This window comes from Anopheles coluzzii, chromosome 2 (genome assembly GCF_943734685.1).
Source record: "Anopheles coluzzii chromosome 2, AcolN3, whole genome shotgun sequence".
Taxonomy (NCBI): Eukaryota; Metazoa; Arthropoda; class Insecta; order Diptera; family Culicidae; genus Anopheles; species Anopheles coluzzii.
In genome coordinates, this window is record NC_064670.1 from 18,344,684 (window position 1) to 18,366,666 (window position 21,983).

Here is a 21,983-nt window from a genome sequence, read left to right on the forward strand (position 1 = left end):
GCGTACCGACACTGTTTCCTATCACACTGAAGACGTGTCACGTAAGACACGAGGCGGCATTTTATCGGTGTTAGCTGATTGTTTGTTGTTGTTTTGTTTTGGTTTTTTAATTGCAAAAAACAACAAGAAACTGTAATCACAACACATAGGTAGAAACATCTCAATTGCAACAATTCATGCCAGCTATCGTACGTTGTAAGGAATCACACTTAAGTACAGTGTCTGATGAAATAAAGCTTAATTTATCGAAGCATTACAGGATACCAATTTTGGCAAAAAGCTTTAGAAGCCGATGAAAGACTCCTTTTTCCTCAGTTCAGTCAACCATTCAGCCAGCGAAAGTCTAAAACGACAAGCAAAAAAACGGCAGCTGCCGTTGAAATGGTAGTTCCCATTTTCTTTCTGGTTTTGTAAAGCTAGACAAAAGCCGTGCGAAAGAGTGGTAATAGAAAATTATTGACGCAAAGCTGTAGCCTTTGCTGTCGCTGCCACCGCCGCCGCCGCCGCCGCTCGTAAGTATGCCCTTGGGAGGTGCCCGTTTCATTGTTCGCACGCCAAGATAAAGGAAGTGTAGCGATAAAAACCGAGCGTCGCACTGGGATTTTGGTGTTACCGTTGTTTTTCTAACGAGTGGAAGGCGGCCACACACACAAGACTCCCCCCGGATCACCCACCACCAAGCACGAAACGGACGGACATCGAAGTTAAGATTAATCGTGGAAGGATAAATCTCCACTCTACCGGAATCGGTAATGTTCGGTGATTGTTGGGGCGTGATAGTGATTAATTAGCTCGAAAAGATTGTGATAAGTTGATATATCGTCAACGAGTGACAGTTTTTCGCCCGTGGAAAACCCCGAGCTTCGTACGCTGCTCTCGTCGGTGTTGCCGGTAATTAGCCATAAAAATGGAGCTGCGAGAGAGCGTTGGTTGGGATTGTTTTTCATTAGAGCGTGCTGTTCAAAATATCACCCCCAAACATACAAAAAAGGGGTTCTATTCTACTGGCGAACACACAAAATCGGACGCTCTATAAATGGGTTTTTTGGGGAATTTAATCGACTAAAGAGCACTAACTTGTAGAAGCCGGTTCCATCAGCCCACGTAACGAAAGGTCCTTGAACGGACGATTTATCTCCACCAGCCCACCAGGAACATAACTCACTGGTAAGAATAAAATCAATCAACGCGGCAACGGGACGGGTTGTATTAACGTGGCTTAAATAAAAAACGATACCTGTTGTTGTGCACCTCTAATACTAGCAATTTTGAATTGCCATGACACCCTACCGCCGGCAACGATTTATGACAATCGTTCCAGAAGAAGGTCTGCCCGATAAACGGGCCCGTGTGATTGTTTGTGCAAAGGAGGCTATGTTTTGATAATACGTTGACTAGGTCAGGTCTAGCTGGGCGATGTAATAAGCGCATTTGGTGGACAAAGGACACCGTAGAGCACGATTTCGTTCCTACGCCCCGGTGAGACGACCAAGGCGAAATCCCTCGGACGTGAGATTCCACGAATTGTGCACCTCGTCAAACAGCGTGGTTGCGGTGGTTCGCTTATACCATCAACCTGTGTTCGTAGTAAAGCTGACACCATAATCCAATTAGCAAGCGGACGATTCCTGTTGACCAGTGTCCCAAGCACCTAGAGGGGAATGGGCTTTTCAACGAACGCTGGCAAAAGAAAATACTCCGAGACAAAGTGTACACAAAGGACACTCTCGCGCCAAGGGTAGATTTCTGACTCGTGCAAATGGCAAACGTAAGACTAGGGCATTTCATCCTCATCACAATGGAATTCTGCAGCAAATGGCGTTGCTTAGCGATAATTGACCGATAAGTACATGTGAATACTGTGTGGCAATGGTAAGCGATTGCAATTTGCAGCTTCCCGAAAGCACCAACTTACCTGAAACAGCAGAAAAGCGTATCCCTTCGGCGGAAAGTATGATTTCGATTCCGCTTTGTGCGGCCAATCGACGATGAGATCTCCGTACTGGTTGAACGATGTGGTAATTTCCTCTGCAAGATAAAAAAAAAAACATAATTTTTACAATTAATGTCTATGCGATATGATATGATGGATATATTAATATCTACTATGCGATGATTTCTATCCTCAGTTTAAAAAATCAACCTTACTGTATAATATTTGCTCCGTACGCAACAAAAAGCCAGCAACGAGTGGGAAAGACAGCACAAAAGTGAAGAGTACAATTCCGGTAAGAAATATGGTATAACGTTCTCTACTTTCGCCCTAATGGTGGCAGCTTTCCAGCGACGACCTGTAGCATCGCTTTGGTGTGCCGCAAGCAAGCAAGCAAGCGACAGAGAGAAGACACACACACTCTGCTCGCCCGAGCACAACCGTAACAGGTATAACAGGCTAAAAGTAATAAATCTGTTTATGTAATAACAGCATAATCCTGTGTACATGGGACTGGGATTTCTTTGTCGCTATACTTCATCGGAACAGATATGGGGGTCGGGTCGGTGCGGTGCGCGTGTGAACGCATTCTCCCGAGGTACGTACAAATTGCGAAATATTCAGCGACCAAGAGCCGGGCAGTCCATATGTGACGATGTGTTCATTTGATTTTAGCCTGCCCTCTCTTTATCCCAGCTTTTGTACAGCACTGATTATGTGCAATAAATAGTACGGGTTTTAGGCTAGCTAAACACGAACACGTTTTAACATCGTTGCGTACAGAGCCGTTCATTGGCAATTCAGCGGAAAGGATTGTTCGTTTTGTGTTCGATTTAGCAACTGAAAGTGGATGAAATATCATCAAAGATATATAATGATTACAAAGATTCAGATAACACCACAAACATAAAACCATTTGTTTTCTTATTGTAATATTCAACACAAAAGTGTCATCGCGCATCACCACCATCCAAAACTTGCCGTAGTAATAATTATACTTAATTTATAGATTTTCTACCACCGTACCAACCCTCCAACCGCCCTGGATCATCATTTCGCTAAGAGATTGAATAGCAGCAGCTTGACTTTCATCGCCACATCAAGATAATTACAGCATTTATCTTCCCGCAAGATGACACCAGCAGATACCCTGTTGTGTGCTGTGTGTGTGTGTGTGTGTGCGGCCAGGCCAGGGACCGGGTGCGGTTGTATAGTACATGTGAAAAAGACCTGTCAAATCAACGAGTCAGCAGCATGTTGATGGGTGGTACTGCACCTACTACAACAGAGGACGAAGGGCATCTGTGGCCTGCTGCCCCAACCTCCTCTGCGCGCGGGCGACTGCGAGTGGTGGGTATTATCGGTCAAGTTGTCCTTCGCCGTCTGTTCTGAAGGATGCTGTGTGCGAAAGGTAAAAGCAGGAGTGGTACACAAAAACGATGTAATTAGATTAAATGGTAGAGAAGATGGTTTCTCCAGCACTGCCAGAACACAGTCTAATTTCTACCGGCAATGTAGCAAGGGAAAGGAGGTAATGTCGGTGGGGGAATGTGTGTCGTAGACAGGAGCAGGCTCAAGAGAAAGTAATGGTTTGGTCCGATTTCTACCTGCCATATGCGTAAGAGCTTCTAGGAGGGTGGTGGTGGTGGGACACAATCCAGCAAGTTAATCTCCAAGGATTTGGCTGATGCTGCTTTGCCCTTCACGCATGGTTATGAGAAAGATACGCACGCCGTGCGTTTGCTCTGCTTAAACTCAATTTACTTTAATCGTGCCTTGATACACCCTGATTAACACACTGATGAGCTGATCGAAGTGGGGCACACCACACGCACCAAACAATGGGCTCTTACGAGGAACAAAATTAACCATTGCCGGTGAGACGGTTAGGATGGGGTTTCCGAAATTCCGCTCACGAGGATTATTATCATCGATAAATGGAGGATGCGAACGTATTCGATTATAGTTAATAACCAAACTAATGAGAGTCTTTTCTACTTTTGGGGCTGCTAACGCATTAATGGAAAACATAAATAAAATAAAAATTGCACTGAACACACTAATGAAGCGATACAACTTTGTCTACGCACAACGCTTCCACACTCGAATGGTCGGTGTAATTACACACAAATCTTAACGGCGAATCACTCTAAACGCACTACAGAGTGCGCTGTGCAAACGGCGAATCTCGTCGAGATACGGAAAATAAATCATCTCCTTCACAAACACCCCCATCCTCCCATGCCTCGTAGTTCCGTTTTTGTAGCGCCTAGCGCGCACATACCCAAACACGATACGCCGCTGTGTGCAGCGGCCAGAGTTGTGTGACGGATAGGGAAATGTGTGAAACAGCGTAATGATTTAGTAGATAGCCGAGCAATTAATTTAAGAATATTGTTATAGCAGTGGTTTCTTTCCCAGCCCGACGACTATGGCGCGGCCGCCGGCAGTGGATTGGGCGCATCGTTCACCGGTTTGATAGTGTGCGCGCACGGACGCTGCCATAGTCGAGAGATTGTGCCCTTCCGTCCTGCGCGTCGACGGTACGTTTAGCGACAAAATGTAAATGTTGTTTGAATTGGACATTAAGCGGTATTTAATAGAGGGCCCTTCGCGCGCCCTCTCCGGCCGGCGGCGAACCGGTCAGCCGATCTGATGACGAGAGCCGGTCGCTAGCAAGCCAGCAAGCAACATGACGACGAAGTCTGACAAATTGCCCAAGCTTTCGCTAATGTTCAAAGGGTTTGCACGGCAAAATGGCACGGCATCGACGCATCATCATGTCTACCGCTGGCGGCTGGCGGCTCTCGTGGTAGGTCGTACTGTTGCCACTGCTGCTGCTGCTGCTGCTCCGTGCGCGGTTGCGATTTTCCATTGAAGGATAGTTCTTTTTTTGTGTGCTGCTGCTGCTTTCTTTTATGGTCATTTATTTGATAGCCTGGTATTTAATTAAAAAGCAACCGCACAACCCATCCAGCACGCGCGCTACCGCCGGGTACCGTCATCGCTGTCGTCATCCTTGGCCATTTGCCACTCTGGCCAGGATCTGTGTGTTTAAACAGTGCAATTGACAGGACAAGGGATGGGCAAGCCCGTAGAAAGGGGATGATGAAGGGAAAGCAAGTGCTGGTCAAATGATAATCATGCTGGCAAGGGATGAGAGCACGTACACAAAAAGTGCATTGAAGCACAAAAGGGAACTCTTTTTCCCTTTAAATCCCAACCGTCCTACTATGCCAGGTTGTAAAAGTGGGCTACGACGAAATGACTAACTGTAAGTTGGTAGCAGCTTGGGTGGGGGGGGGGGGGGGGACAAAAGAACACGGAATGACCGCTCGAATTGTGACCCAGTAAAAGAGGAAGTGAACAAACAGAGAAAAGAAAGAATGGCACACAAAAAAAAGATCTAGCAAATATATCTGAATATTTCCCAGATAAGGATGCTGCTTCGTTTTCAGTGGTTCTAAAACCAAGGCTTTAAAATATTCTTCCTCCCGGTCAGCAACAGCAGTACAGAGTTTTGCGTTTTGCGCTACGAACCGGGTACCGGGCCCTAAGTTGCTGGAGTATAAAGAACTTCCGTTTTTTTTAACCAGAGTTTTAATAGCTCGCAACGCTCGCAAAGAGGAAATAAAACGGTGCGTCCTCCATTTTCCATGAAACCCGGTAGCGTGGGAGTGGGGGGGGGGGGGGGGGTGGATTTTTTGTTCACTACCAACACGCCAGCCCCCATCCTCCAACTTCTGCTCCTGCTCTAAAAGTATGACCAGCAAAGCAGTAAAATCTGAGCCACCACCCTTAAAAAGGACGAGGACGAGAGCAAATTTGACGTCTTCATAAAATGAGCATCGTCAGGTGAAACTGAGAGATGTTTTCCGCCGTTCGTTGCGTTTCAAAAACCCCGGACGAGTGGGGTTGTGCGAATGTAGCTGAGGAAAAAAAGCGAAACGCAGTGGCGGCAACTTGAGCACTTTACAAGAGCACCACCAGCAGTAGCAGGAGCAGTTTCAAGTTTCGTTCAGGGAGAAAAATGTGCTGCCAGGTTTCAAGTTCCTGTGTGTGTGTGTGGGTACGCCCCTTAGAATGCAATTGTGGGATTTTTCAAAAAGGTAAGGCGTGAGGAATAAGTTTGTCGATCTGTCAGGTTTCTGCTGTTAGTTTTGGTAGCATTTTTTGCCCATCCGAACTACACCGCTAGTGGCTGGAAAAGCAAAGAAGAAAAGTATGAACATTATTTTCTAGACAGCAAATTTTCGTTCACTTCAATTGCAACAACCCATACGGGGGAGCGCTAAAGGGGGGGGGGGGGGGAGGAGGTGTGCGAGCGTGTGTTGAAGTGATGGGAATATTACACACCCAGCATTGTGGCCATTTGCATGTTGAGGCTACTTGCGGCTACGCTATTTACCTTCACACCCTTCGGACAATTGGAGATTTTGGGTGGCAAAGAAGGGGCGGCAATTTATTTTTCTGTACCAATCGTCCAGCATTAAACGTGAGTTGAGCAAGTTTAACTACCGCGCTCGCACCAGCAGCAGCAGGTTAGTAAAATAGATACTGCGTTGATGGTAATAGCGATGGTCCTTTTACCGTAGTGTGCGATTCTTCTAGCCTAGGCAAAGTTTTCCCAATGAAGTACATCCAAATTGTGGTATCTGCAAATTCCCTACACAGCGAAACAAGAAATTCTAATAAAATAAATAGATAACTCTCGTAAAGAAGTTAGAGGGTGCGGCGAGGGAGGAGAACACACAATGCCAAGGTTTGATGAGATCGTCCCAATGCAAAGCGACGACCGGAGCTGTTGTTGTTGATGAATTTTGGGACTTTGGGGAGCGCGCCGCATAAGAAGCTTTCAGACAAAAACACACACACACACACACGCACTCAGACGCAATTTTCTCCGCGAAATTCATTAGCTGCACATCTTAACATCTAAGGTAGCAGAAGAGTGAGAAGGGAAAAGGAAACATTATACGGCAGCCGTGGCGCTGCTGTTTAATCCGCGCTGAGCGCCGAGTTGGCGCAAATGCGCGTTTGATGTTGCTTCAGGGAAACGCGCAGCGGCGACTGGCTGTTTAATTTCGTTACCACCCAGCAGTGGGTATGTAGCGCGATGTGGGACGCAAAACTCATCTCCCCCCTCCTCCTGCTGCTGCTGGTGATGTCCTTGGGGATGGTTGTTGGAAATTTGATTGAGACTTTATCACTTGACGTAACGACACTCGTTGAATGCACAATACTTCTCCCCTCTGCGAGCACTTGAAGCCGCCACTGTCTGCGGCAACCGCCGAATCCGTTGAATGAAGGCAAAATGGTATGCAGCAAACGAACCGACGAACGCTACCAACTCAAACATCTCTCCAGGGAAGTGAGAAGTTATTTTCTTTAAAGTTTATAAAATATAACCAAAAACCGAGAGCGGTATTTTGATGGACACCTTCCTTTTATCGTTACAGCGGAGCGGGGCAAAATGGTATTTAATTGTGTTTATTTGTGCGATGGTGCTGCTTGCACAAATATCCTGTGCACAACGAATGTGCTAAGAATACACAAATTGCTCACAATTTCATCACAGCTTCTCACAGCTGCACATGGCACAAGATTCAAGTGTATGCACACACACACACACAAACACAGCCGGACAATGTTAGTTATTTATGATGTTTGGGAAGTCGTCGGTCGTTCTCGTAAATCATGCTGCTGCTGCTGCCGTGTTTACGATTGGGCGAATCTTTACAGCTGCTTATCAGGACAGGAAGAGAGCGGGTGCGCTGGTGGCGGGCTATAATTTCGTCATCGGTCATAGCTTGTCGGAACGGTTTGATAAGTGTCGGGGAGATGTAAATATCTTCCTGCTTTCGAATGGGAAATGGAAACGTACAAACGGTTATTGCGGTTTCCCCACACATGGAGACGACTATCGGAGTACCATTCAACGCTGGACGCTGGACCGTTCCCAGATGGCGCAGTAATTCATTAGGACGAACAAACTTAAACTCTCGCCAGGCCAACATTTATACGGGTACTTAAGGGATGGGTGGGCGAGAGAGTACAACAATCAGTTCTTGTTTTGCAGTGATCCTGGTAGTGTGCTGGCATTATCCATCCCAGCTTCAAGGCATACCCGAAGAAGCTTCTAGGGAGTGAGGTATCCGAAGCAAACGACACACACACACATATAGAGAAGTGCAACGATAAATAACAGCAGTCCTGCAGCTGGAAGCACTACGCCACCACTGGGGTGGGTGGTATGTAATGATCGGGCCGGGGGAATTGGGAAGGTTTTCTAGTACTTCCAGCTCCAGATGGGTGGAGTGTGCTGAAAGGATATTGTTGAGTGCCATTGGTTGGTAGCAAAAGGGATGGGGATAAACACCCCACAAGCATAGAATTTATTTCCCCCAACACATCTTACCCGCACTGTGTACGTTACAACAGCACACTCGCAGAGGCACAAAACAATACACGATAGTCCTGAGCTTTGTGAAGGTGTTCAAGGTTCAAAAAAAGCAAAGAGAAAAAACATTCATACACACACACACTCTATGTTGAATGAAGTCCACAAGACACAGCTCTCAGCAGTTTGCTGCATCCGATACGGAACCATCTTTACATCATCTCTCTCCACGGAATAGTGCAGCGTGTTTGCATACTAAACATTGCCGGTCTTGGCACTGCAAACTTCATATCCCGGGACGTACACACCTTTCTGTAATCGTTCAAATGAAGCAATAAAGTGTGGCAGTATTTTAAAGCACCTTCCGGGTATGTAAACAGTGGGCAGGAGAGAGAGGGATGATACCGACACGATCAGGCACGAATGGGTTTGACTATTTCAATAAGCATCATTTTTATGAAGCAGAGTGGTGGTAGGAGCAGCCATACTTCCGCACAGGCGAAATTGGTACCGAAGGGGCCAGGGTGTGTGTGTGTTTTGCAATTATCTTCAAAAGTAAACGACAACAAGGGAAAGAGCACCCCGTTTGGCGATGGTGGGGATTTTCTCATTTCGGAAACAAATTTGATTGGGTAGCAATAGAACCTTATCTAATATTTAAACAAATGGCTAGGTGGACGGTAGCTGAGAGGAGGCGGCATATTGTGAACAGTTGGCACTAAAAAACAGAGCTTTGCGTATCGCCAACAGCTGGGAATTGCTGTTATGTGAGCTAAATTCCAATTGCCCGGAAGCAGAGCAGCAGGGGTATGTTATGAAGTGAGCTGAGGCCACATGGTTTAGTTTGAAGTGAATGCGCAAACTAGGGGCCACTATGCTGTAGTACTAAAAAAACAGAAACGAAAAGGAAATAAGAAGGCTGCCTCCCAAGTGCTGGCTGTAAAACGAACGCAAACCAACCGAAGTAGCCATTGCTACACGAGTGAGGCAAAACTTCAATAAGCGGCCATCTTTGCTTAGCTGGCTGCGAATCATGCCTGTCCGTTTTATGAAGCATTGAAAGCACTACAATCACGTCATGTCCACCGTGTTGCCGTGTTTAATTAAACGCACAAAATGTTACGCCAAGAATAAGAAGTAAAAAAAATACCGAAACTTACCTTCATCGATGTCTGGTGGCAGACCGCCGACAAACACTTTCCGGGAGAACCGTTCCGTCGTCTCCGAGCCATTCGAGTGGGGCGAAGATCTGGCCGGCGAGTTGAGCTGCAGCTGGTTGGTACCGATGAAGCCACCGCCACCGCTACCATCGTCATCGTTCAGGTGTTCGTCCAGTCCGGCGAAAAAGGGTTTGCCTAAAATCGAGCAGAGGGAGAGAAAAAAAGTGCTTGGTGAGTGAGGATCGATTACTACACTAAAGATGCTCTTTAATCATGATTCGCCATATTGGAGGTTATGGCATGAAGAAGGGAAAGCACACAACGAACCCTCTAGATCGCGCACTTTCAGCTTCGCTAAGTATGGTCCCAAAATCGCACCCATGGCCGCATTATCGACCGGTGGGTTGTAGCGGCTTTGGAAATAGTGCGAACGATTCCCCTCACTGCGCAACATTTTCTGCGGGGATTGGATAATACTGACACTGAAGAAAACTGACTAAGACCGTACCGCACACACACGCACAAACGCACTCGCACACGCACTGCTTCTATTACTTCAATCGCGCTCAAACGCTGACAGCACAATGACTTGCTTCTTTCGCCTGGCCCGGTACCGGGATGACATCTCGCGGTGGTACTGAATGGATGGAGACTGTTGCTAGGGAAAAAAGGGATTTAGAAGCAGTGCCCTGTGGGAGATGCTGCGGTGGGCGAAGGTTTTTTTTTATGCTGGCTGAAGTCGCGCTGTCAGTGGACGGTCCATCTGTCATTGGTTTGCTAGATGGCGCTCTCGTTTGTTTACGTTGTGCAAACTGAGCCTCTACAGGCTCCAGTAGTGTTTAAATCCGGGGAGAGAAACTCTCTCTATTTGATGAAAATTATAAGATTTGGTGTAATTAGTGAACGAGTCAGGTAAGCAAACCATTCCTCGGTTCAGTGATAATCTATAACAGATTTGTTTTATCGATTTCAAGGTGCTGGCACCCCGGCAATGTTTGCGCTCTCCCGGAATGGCATCAAACACGGAACCACATAATCCATCATGTTACGAAAGTCGATCCCTTTGGTAAACAAACGCGTGAAATGTATGGCTTGGTCCCTATTTGCCGTAGATAATCAATCGGTTCGAACTGTACCGGGGCAGCCGCCTGGGTTTGTTTACCCACGAGGGCCGGTCGCGCACCAGGCAAGGACGCGCGCGCGCGTCTAGGAGCGGCTAGAAAACTATTAGTAACCCAAAATGTGGCCAGACACCGCTGCGTGTTTGTGAAAGCAGGCGCACACGTTGTTTGATTAGCTGATTGGAAAATGCGATGTAATGGGTTAAATACGACGTGCTGTGGCTGGGCAGGAGCGCAGGTAAGTGTGCCGTGTGCCGTCAGGAATGGCGAGCATGCTACTTTGCGCAATGCTCTACTACCTGCGGCAAGCAGGGCACAAGGCGGTGTTAGGCGACCGGGGAGCGTGGGTTTTAATTGAAATCAAATTTCATTCCTTCGCTGTTTGGCTCAAAATTGCCTACTTCAAGCACCGATCGACAAACCCGATTAAGACCTAAATCGTGCCTCACCGTGCGAAGATGTGAGTAGGGAGCTTCAGCACACGGTCGAATAGGGTGGTTGGTTGTTTAGCTACCAACCATGCTCCTTGGCCATAATGTACCCAGGCCATACTTTGCTCGCCCCTCATTACTAATATTACCCCTTACTCCAGTGTGGGAAGCACCGATTCCTGGCAGCGAAGTCCGTAATCAAACGATTTTCACCATTTCCCCATTTTTCTTTTCACAGCACCGCCATTAAACGCCTTCGGAGAAAATGTGGCAATACAACACACGCACACACATACACACCAAGTACCCCTTATAAACGGTTGGAACGGTAAATCCCTTTTCCCTCGGATATACCGGTGGGAACACACTAACCGAGTGCCGAGCGACCCCTCGTTTGCTGCACTTAATATGCTGTTGGAATTCTCCCGGGGGTGCGGTCGGGGCTGTTTCGTTTGCGAGCATTGCGTGCGGCACGGACGGTGCATTTTCCACGTACAGCAAGCCCATCAACCTTGATTGTGTGTGTGTGTGTGACACTGTGGCACTGTGGAGGCTTATCGTGTCGGCTGGCGACGGGTGAGAGAAAAATTATTATCAAAATAATCGTAATTATCGCTTGTAATTTGTATTTACTAGGAACGCCCCTACTCGCCCCAACAAGCACGAGGGCGGAAACACGTCCACGGAGTGGTGACGATTAGTCCAAGGATTATTGACTCGACCGGCGTATGCGCCCGGGGGGAAAGTCCTGTTGTTCGCTCTTACCATCCAACGAGCCCATGGCGGGTAAAGATTGCATGATTTAATTTAATCTACCCCCGTTTTCTGTTCACCACTCACCATTTGCCTCTTGCGTACAGAAAAGAACTGCGCACAGCACGGAATGGATATTGCGCTGTTTGAATGGTGGAGGGTGTAGAGCACGTGGAGCACAAATAGTGCGTCCCCTACGTGTCACGCTTGCTGACGAGTTGGGGTTGTTTTTCTTTTTTACTGTTTTGGTTGTTAAACATAAACGGTCTGCACAAGCGGCTGGTAGTATTGAAAGCTTACACAGCAGCTTTAAAACAGCAGCTTGGAAAAATCAATTGACGTACAAAACGCTAATCGCTAATGCACTGTATTTCGTAGCATTTGTGCAGACAAACGGCGTTAATAAAACATTGCCACACATACACACATGCACATCTTCAGTGCGAGAGCTGCTGGAAGGCGTCACTGGGCAAAACCATAACGCCATTAGGCGCTAGTCTTTTGCGTACTGGTACTGCGCCCCACAGGTCGCACACTCGACTGTTAAGTTAAGTCGTGTTCCAAGTGGCCATAGACTCTTCCACCCACCCGCACGAACTCTCATCGACACTGGTGGTGTACAACAATACACCGTACATGATCCTGTAACAGTGCGGCGTTTATCCTTAGCCGGGAAGTGCTCGCCGTGTGTTTGCTGCTCCACATGCCCCCCCGGGCTGCGCACCGCAAACCGCCATCAGCATCATAATCTGTATGAAAATGTAATTTACATTCAAAACAACCGCACACGCAGTGCCATCCCGTTTTAATTAATATTTATATTTACAACCATCTCCATCGTCGTTAAGGGGGGTAGAATGTGCGGAGTGTATGTATAGTACATCCCGGAAACACTTTGGATGTCAACCCAATTTGTGACAACCTCAGCAGCGAGTGAAAGGGAAGTGGAGTGGGGAGAAGGTTAGACTAGGAATGTCCCTTGGCGAGCGGTGGAAATACAACAAACGTTTACTGCGATGACTCCCGTGGCTAGTGTGTTTGTGTGCGCGAGGTTACCAGCGACGCCTACTAAGCAATTCAAAATGAGACAGATGCGTAGTTCAAATTTCACTACGTGCTGCCTTGTGCTGAGAAGGTTTGACCGGAGTGAAATGGACAGGTTTATCGCAATTTTGGTACTGATACCAGCTGAACAGACAACAACAAAAATTCTTCAGTGCTTGCAGGTTTGTAAATGTTGCTTTTATATGCTCTGTATCAAGCGCTTCTTTTTCAATGCATCATTTATCCTTTCAGCCGTGCGGCAATAACAACCATCGTATTGGAAATTGAAAAGCTGCAGTACACGGAAACATGCAACCCAAGGGTGGGGATGGGCGCGGCTGTTTTAATTAAAGCATCGAGAGACAATTTATAGAATCGTGAGAGAAGTAACGCAAAGTACCAGTGCCGCCGAAACGTGGTCATACAACTCGGTAACCTACTTCCAAGGGTTTGGGATGGGGGCGCATAGTCAACACGCTACCGACACACGTACACCCTCTGGAATAACAAGTGCACGGTGGTTTCTTCGTGGAAGAGAAGTGGGAAACATGAAAATCAAAGCAATGGGCAGCAATGGAAAAGAGTCGGAAAGGAACAAGCGCTTGTAGATAGTATTTCTATCAAATGAAAATCTGTCCCCAGACCGTGTCCCGCCAAACACTTACCATTCACCGTCCCTCAGGGAACATAGGAGAGTGTTTGTCGTACAAGGTGAGAGAATGCAAAAATTAAAAAAAGAGGGTGAAAAAAGACGCGGAAGAAAACGCAAGGCAAAATTAAATCAACACTTTACGATCCCCGGGCCACGGCGGTTGTCATCGAGCGTCGCGCTCGTAATGTTGCCGGGCGTCACGAGCTGCAAAACGGAAAACGTGCTGGAAGTATAAATCTTTATTGCAATCACAACGACCCCACCGGGGACGGCCGGACACCTGGGTGATACCGAGAGACAGGTCCTGCTGGTGAACAGGTGTGAGATGAGGCAGAGGGAGATGAGAACGTGTATCTCTCGAGCGTCGCTCGTACCGGTGGAAGCTCCCAAGTCATCGTTCGTTCATCCATTTGAAGGAGGAGCACCATATAAATTTGTATCCGATTTTGCGTTTACAGATTTAATTTCTCGAACCCCCATTTTCGCGTGAAGGGTTTAAGAGTGGTTACAAAATCGGTATGAAAAATTGCTCCTTCAATTGCAGCAACACAAGCAAAAACGTGCCACAATCAAATGGGTACATTTTCCCATTTATTTGTTTGTTGGCGTCTAAACTATCTCTGCGATTGAATTATTGGCCACCAGCATGTGGATGAACGTATACGCTACATGACACTGCGACCATCATCATTGCACACGGGGGATTTGACTCTCTGGAGGAAATTCGTTCCACGGTAGCGGAGAGGGTACAATAAACTAAACTACAACACCCACCCGCCCTTATCTGACACCGGATGAAAGGTGCCTGACCACTGGCCACTAACCGGTGTTGCTGACATTTCATCGACTGGGCACCCACTTGACGTTGGCGGCCAACGGTGCGTAGATGTACACGACCCATCGCCCATGTGTTTCGATATCCGGCTGGTGGTTCGCCTGGCCGGTGGGGGAAATATATGACCATTCACCACATTCCGAGTTGGTGGTTGGTGCCTTTTTCTGTGTGTGTGGGTCCAGCCCTTTTCCGGCTTCTGCTCGCATCCGGAACGGAAGTGATCTTTTTCTGAGGCCGAAAAAAAGCAAATGGGCATTTGGGCGTATGTTTAGCTTTCGAGAGCATCCAGCACCCATTCCGACCCTTTCTTGCCTTTCTTATCAACTGCCATGTCAACCGGAGCCACCGAAAGCAATAACTTCGCGAGCGGAAAGCCATCCCAGTTTCCAACTTTAGCAACAGTGATAAATTACAACTCTTTTTCGCCGGCCGGAAGTTGGGGAAGGACTTCCCAGTTGTGGTGGGCTCGCGCTATGTTTTACGTTAAATTAATTTTAACTGAAAACTTTTCTCTCCCAACACAAAAAAAATGGTGGGCGGTAGTCGTTCCCCTCTATGTGTGTTTGGGCGTGTGTGTGTGTGTGTCGGTCATGTGTAGAAATGTGGGCCCAGACTAAACTGAAGCGCGCAAAAAACAAAGAAAACAGAACTAAGGCTAAAATACAACACTACAACCTCAAAGCCTCGGGATAGTGGGCACAGTCGCTGCGGTTTTAATATGTAACGGCCAAAGTGTGGCCTTCGTTTCGTTCCTGTGGGTTGGATGCGCTACCGATGCTCGTTTCGTTTTGGTGAACCGCGGGTTTCCACGGGCCACCACGGCATAGAGCATCTGGCATGTGTACCATAATTTTATATGCGCCATCTCTATTGCCCCGGTCCGGGCGGGTTTTTGGGTCCTTTTTTTCCCCGGGACCGTTGGTGTAGGAAGTGGGTTGTGTATCGCGCTCGTTTTGTTGCTCTTTTTGCTAATGCGTATGCGTCTGTGTGTGTGTTTGTGCAATGTATGTGGTTTATAGCAATAAAAGTTTTGTGTGTATTTTTCGCTCTACTCGGTTTGGAATTAGTGAAGCACTGGGCGGCCGCTGATGTTACGACATTTTTAGTTTGAGGGGGTTCTATTTCACTGCCACACGTGCAGAAAGGTAAAAAAAAACACTCTTAGCAACACTCGCTCGTTACTATAGTGACGCTTTTTCGCGTATAGCGGATGTGAATATGTTCGCAAAAGAAACCTGCTGTCGCTGGTATGAGCTGAATCCTTTTTCGGGTTTGGACGAAGAACAGAAGCGCCCCAGAAGCCAGTCCCTGTCCAGTGTATGTGGGTGTACGTGTACGTGTGTGTGTGTGATTAAAAATCGCCATTGCCAACGAAACTGGGGGTGAAAAAAAAAATAGCGACGGTCCCGCTAAATGATAAACGAAGAGGAACGAAGCAATGGCGATCCGGATTGTACCACAGTGTGCCGGAATGTGCGGTGACGTTCTTTATGTCACGCGAAATGAGCAAAAGATGCCCGGCAAAGAGTAGGAGCAGTGGCAGCACCAGCAATCGTCCACGAGAGAGAGATCGTAATTAAATAACTTTAATAAATTTAATATCAAATTATATTGGCTTTTCCTCCCGGTCCTGTCCCGGGAACACTCCAACCGGCCATCGCCGTCATCATCAGCGGTTCACGCTGGTGTTTGTCAATCGTTTTTTTTTATTTCCTCCCTCTCTCTTTTGTCTTTCAGCTCCAGTTGGCAAATGGTTGACAACTAGACTAGCCCGTGGACATGTCTAGTAGCAGAAGCAGTGCTTTATGAGCACGCAGGAACCGGACCCATCCGCCAGCATCCTATCCGGGCGGGTTCAAAAGGGGGAAGAGATTAATTGCCATTTATTTTTCAACAATTTAATTACACTTTTGTTTAATGACCTCCATGCGCCATTCCAGCCAATCCGTTGTTGCGTTTCCGGAGCGTCCGAACACACATCCATGTATACAAACACACAGACAGACACAAAGGGAATGAAGAGCCACCGACAGGCTGGTAAGTAGCTGTAAATGGTCGGGAACCGGTGTGATGCATCCGAAACTGGCGGACAATTGATGAAGATTCATAAAATTCAGTTAAGTGTTCATTGCCTACAACTCGTTTGTCGTTGCAGAAATTAAACCGAAATGTAATGGAGATAATCAATTACAGCAGCACAAGGACACTTTCACCCTCCCCAATCCTCGGGTTGTGCCCTGGTGGCTTTGAAACGTTCCGGACGCGAGGTTCATCACATCAGGTTGTAACAATATGGCAATAATCTCATTTTACTGCGCGTTTTTTTTCTGCTTGCATCAAACATCCTTCATTGCAATTGCGTTTCGTTTTTGTACAAGCACCACCGGATCGTGTATAAATACATTAATATAAATTAGCATAATGAGCTTTCGGGTGTGTGTTTGTGGTGTTTAAATAATCGTTTTATCTGTGGTTTGGTGGTTGCGGTGAATTTGCGCTTACGCTTGTCAGCGGACATGTTTTAGCGATCAAATCTAACAGTTTCCATTTTTTATCGTTTTAGTAAGCTTGGGGGACACTTTTTGGAGCGTACTCTGGATGAATGGTGCTTTATGACGGTGACAACTTCTGATCGAACGCAGGGACAGACGGAGCAAAGTTGGAAAATGGTTCGTCATAAGGAAGACCGATCGAAACTTTTCCACCTGCAGCAATATCAACATCCAGCGAAGAGGCTAAAGCGCATCACGAGTGCCCGTGCTTTGCTCGGATCAAGCTCGGTTACGGATTCGGAGCAGTTTATCACTTTACACGCAACCCGTGAAGGCCACAACGGGAAAGGAACAAGGAAAAATTATTTTTTAATAAGCAAGAAAGAAAAATGAAAGACCCAGAGTTTGCAAAACAGCTTCGGCAACCTTAAAAACTCATCCGTGCGCAAGGAGGAAATGTTTGTTATAAAGCACTCCCGGCCGATTAAGATCAGTACCGACTGAGTGTGCTAGCAGGTTCTTGCGCGGATGTTGTCTATGTAGGAAGTGGAAACTTTTCACTCGGAACCATCACACCCCAAACCCGCAGTGTACGACGGGATGGTTGGTTCGCGCACACCACTGAAACGCGCATCCGGAAGGTTCGGTGCGCGTGTTCTCCGGGCTTTTAACGACACGAAAAGTGCCAAAGTTTGAGCTGCGTTTCCAAGTTCGTGTCCGGTGCCCGCGTGCTCGAGCTGTGTATGTGTTAGTATGCGAGTCCATAAAGTTCCGCGTCCGCGGATGCACCATGCGCTCGGGCAAAGACTGTGTGATGGATGAAGAGACGAAGCCGCCCCCCCCCCAACTCCCCCAGTACAGTGTGCGGCGAATGATTCTTTGCGAGGTGTTTTGCATTGGCCAAACAGGAACAAAAAAAGCAAACAAAAAAGTTGCAGGAAACATCTGCAAAACGCGTGTGGTTGAACAGTGTAATATGGCCCGCTGGGCATTCGGAGAAGTTCATTTGCGTAATGTAGTGCAAGTGTTTGGAAATCTGTGAGTGTGTGTGTGTGTACCATTAAGACATGCGACCGACGGAACGCAACACGTATTTCTATCCACCAGGAACCAGTAAAGGGAGGACGGATTTTGGAGTACCTCTGGGGCTTTAGTCGTTAGTAAAAGAGCAGTGATTTAGCGCGTAGTGTGATAAGAAGGGCAGACCATGGGGCCGGGGCACACATCGGCAAAGTACAAAATCGTGTTACATTGCATCAGATAATGATGATCTATCCTCTGTGTGTGTGTGTGTTAGGTTTTGTCCTGTACGGTATGAATTGTACGATCAACCGGTCAGAGGACTACGTTTTGATGGATGCAGCCACAACACTGTTGGAAAAATTGTGCTCTTTTCCGAACATGATACTGAAAATTGGTTCGTTACTAGATGTACACCATAAAACCGGCTAGGGGTTTGTGGGCCTATACTGAGGAGGAGAACAAGAGAAGCACTATTTGCAGCACAATGAGTTAGATCGATGGTAAAATGTGAGCCATTACAACAGTTGGCATTCAATGTTGTTGTATATTGTCGAATGGAATAATCCGCTTCTTTCTTTTATTTTAAATCAGAATTCGCATATAATAACAATGTCCATTTTCTTCCCACAAGGTGCGCACAACAGCGCACAAATCGGTGCACGGGATGCAACCTTTGTTTCCGACCGGTGTACGGTATTGTTGCTGCGCCCTGCCATCATTCCGCCCAACTCGCAGCAAACGGAATGGGGATACGGACACGGTGAATGAATTGACGTAATTTATATTGCTTGTTGGCTATCAATTTTCCAATGATTTATGATTCACACAAATACCACTGTCACTGCCGTGAACAGGACAACCTCCCTCCCTTTCTCCGTCCCTTCTCGATAGCTCTCCACCACACGCGTCGGAATGCTATTTGGCACTCGGAAAAACCGGATCGTGTGCGTACGATGGAAAAGCCCTGTCGTAGGCGGAAGACGGTCGAAATGTTAGCGACAAGCATTGTGCATGCATGTGTGTGTGTGTATGTTTGTGTGCTTATAGTGATAATAAATTACTCACGCTATTAAAAGCGTTCGTCAGTCCAGTTGTTTTGATACTTTTAAATTCACGCACCACAATGGTACAATGCCAACCGTCGGTTTAAATGGTACAGCATTTTAGACGCTTTGGCGAGGAATGTAAATAGAACCTGGGTACGTTTTTACTGAATTACTATTGATTTGTTTTTTGCGCCCCACCGGGAACGGCATCAAAGTACACATTGCTTTTGTTTCTCTGACCTTGTTTTAGTGCACTGGCTTCTTTTGGCTGACGGATTTTGGGACGCTCTGCAAAGGCTCTGGTATCGATTGGCTGGTGAAAACGGACTGGTCTCCTCGTGTGTGTCACGGGAAACAAAGCGGCGAAACAGATGCCAAACAGATGTGAGCAGCAAGCTACAAAAGCGTATTTTTTCGTGTCGTAAGTATTCTTGTTACACATACACATACAAAAAAGCCAAACCTTTCGATGTTCGGTTTAGACGATCCGTACCGTCTGCTCTATAGACGTGCAAGGCGTCGTCGTCGTTGTTTCGCGTACCCTTGTGCAAGGCTTGTTCCTTTTTTGGGCCACTTTCGCGTTTTTGTGCAACGGTTTTTTTTTCTTCTGTCAACGAAATTTTAATTTAAACTTTTTCCCTCACGTGAGTCGTGCTTTCGACTGCTGAAACCCCAAATTGAGAACAGTGTTTCCACTTATTTCCGGCCCATAAACTCGAACCGCTCTGGGTCTGGTGTGTGCTCCCTGTGTGTACACTGAGGAGAGCTGCCTAACTCCCCCAAAACATGGAGACGCGAAACCTGGGCCCCAGTGTAACACATTGGATTTAAGGGGCGAAATTGTAGGCTGCCTGCGAAATGTTTTCTAACCTCCTTACAAGAGAAGACGAGGCTTGAGCAGAATCACTTTGAAGGTGTGGTAGGAAAAAGGATAGAGAGGAAAAGAAACAACGGTAAGGGGAGCTGTGGAGTGGCATTTTCCCATTTGCCATGGCTCATATGGGCTCGCCATCCACTCCTAGCTTCGCCCGGTGCGTAGCAACGTGTATGCAAACGTGATGGAACAGGACATTTGTGTTGTGTGTTGGTTCAAGGAGAACAATAACAACAACAACAAAAGCCCGTTGCCAGGATCCGTGCTGTGCTACGGTTTTGCGTTTCCTGCCGAACGCTATTTTTGCTCTCAATTGCTTTGGTTACGGATGAGAAACTTTTTTTTATGGATTTCAGCTTTGATTGAGCGAAAAGCGCGCAAAAAGCGGCACGATTCCAACTGTGACTCATTTTTCGTTGGCAATGAGTTGGCATGAGAGAGAGAGAGAGAGAGAGGTGGGCCTGGTGACTGACAGGAAGTCAAAAGGGACTGTCAAACAGATTCACCGTATCGAACTGCAGGTGCGAAATGGTCGCCGTAACCAGTGGAAAGTGTTTGTATGTGGAGCGAAGAAATTATGTAGACGGCTTACAGGGATGCTGCAACTACCGAAACGCTTGCTGTTAACTGCATCGCCATCGCCGTATTGGGCATAACATCGTAGCAACCACGGAGTAGAAGCACCAACCAGACCGGCTCGGACTCATTTCGTGGTCTCATACTTGTCTTTTGTTGTGTGCTAGTTTAAATTGCTTTTCGAAAAATGTTTAAAACTTTTATGTTTGTGTTCTCCTCAACCCGCTGGTTTCTTCCTTCCACCCTCCCCCAACAAACCGTCATGCCGTCGTGCCGTCTGAAAATGGTACGTTGCCAAGGTCGGAGCAGGATCTACCCGCGGTTGGTGCAACCGGTGCGCTGTGTAGTACGTGCGGCAGTTGGAAAACAAATCGCACAGTGGGAGTGTGGGTGGAATGTGTCCCGCGCAAGGAAGTAACACAGGAAACAGGTAACACACACAAAACCACCGCGCTGTGCAAATACACGTAGCGTGCCGATCTACATCATCGTTTTGTGTGGCTATTGCCTTAATAAGTTGATTGTATAACCACGTGATGGCCGTGTGCTGTTCGTGTTCGTTTTGTTCTGGGCGCGCGTTTGCGATTCCAATACCCGAATGGTTGTTGAAAACACAAGCAACAAAAACGTCGGGCCCCAAACTCTCCATCCCAAAGAACGACAGCATGGAGGTTGCCCATGAAGGTTGCTCTTTTTCGCTGTGAAGGAAGTTACTGCTTCTCTGTGGCTGTGTGTATGTGTGTGTTTATGTGGTTGATGTTACGCTATGTTTCTTCCTCGTCACTGTGTTCGAACGTTTTGCAAACGTTAACCTGAAACCCCTGATCCGGCCCGATGGGGTTGAAAAGGAGAGAACAAAAAAATGGTTTCGTTTTCGTGGGTTTGTTTTTCGCGTTTTGAATGGTCCCAAAAAGAAAAGAAAAATCTATTGCTGTGCGCGTTGGAAGTTAAAACAACGTTTGCAAAACAACGTTTTTTCTCGCTGTCGATAGGTGATTTCCCACCAAACAACAGCAAAGCGAAGAAACGTACATGGTATGGGTAGGATAAAGTAAAACAAAAAACCTCTTGTCAGACGTAGGATGAGAGACGAAAAGAAAATGGATCCCAAAAGTTCGTCGCAAAATAAAAACGCAAAACTACCCTTCCGAGGTTATACAGGTTTACAATCGGTGTAGGGTTTAAGCGTACAATGCGAAACACGAATGCGAAACACGAAGCGAAAGAACCCGAAAGCTAAACCGGAATTGGGACTTTGGTTGTTGTTTTTGGGTTTTATGTTTGGATGAAAACACCAAAAACAATCAAAGGTGCAATTGCATGGAAAACACCAATCCATCAGCACTATGGTTCATTCGATCGATCAAGCAATGGATTAGTCCATCGTTTTTGCCTGATCGATAGTTTTACAATGAATGATAACGAGTCCATGACGCTCTCCGAATGATCATGTACAAGCGGTTATATGGGCACTAACCATGCAGTTTTAAGTTTGTTTCTGCCATCTGGAAGGCCACTCAAGCTGTTGAGTAAGCGACGAACGGGGATTGATCGGAATGTGCAATAAAATAACGAATCAACATTCCTCACTATCGCCTCGTTCGGCGGTGACTTTGGAATTGAAAATCGGAGGAGTCATAAAC

At 46.9% G+C, this 21,983-nt stretch overlaps 1 protein-coding gene and 1 long non-coding RNA gene across 7 annotated transcripts in view; one reads left to right on the forward strand and one right to left on the reverse strand.

Moving 5' to 3' along the window:
- Positions 1–21,983, reverse strand: part of LOC120949572 (cytoplasmic polyadenylation element-binding protein 3) — a 254,263-nt gene that overhangs the window by 17,122 nt on the left and 215,158 nt on the right. For all 6 annotated transcript variants that reach the window (XM_040366962.2, XM_040366955.2, XM_040366954.2 and 3 more), the window contains 2 exons: positions 9,494–9,688; positions 1,916–2,028 (listed from right to left, as the gene is read on the reverse strand). In XM_040366962.2, the coding sequence (XP_040222896.2) occupies positions 1,916–2,028; positions 9,494–9,688 (308 nt within the window). The remainder of the gene's footprint in view (positions 1–1,915; positions 2,029–9,493; positions 9,689–21,983) is intronic.
- On the forward strand, positions 9,959–21,478 carry LOC125906599 (uncharacterized). Its single transcript, XR_007451958.1, has 3 exons — positions 9,959–15,901; positions 16,067–16,610; positions 16,893–21,478. It is a non-coding gene; the product is annotated as an uncharacterized LOC125906599 (long non-coding RNA).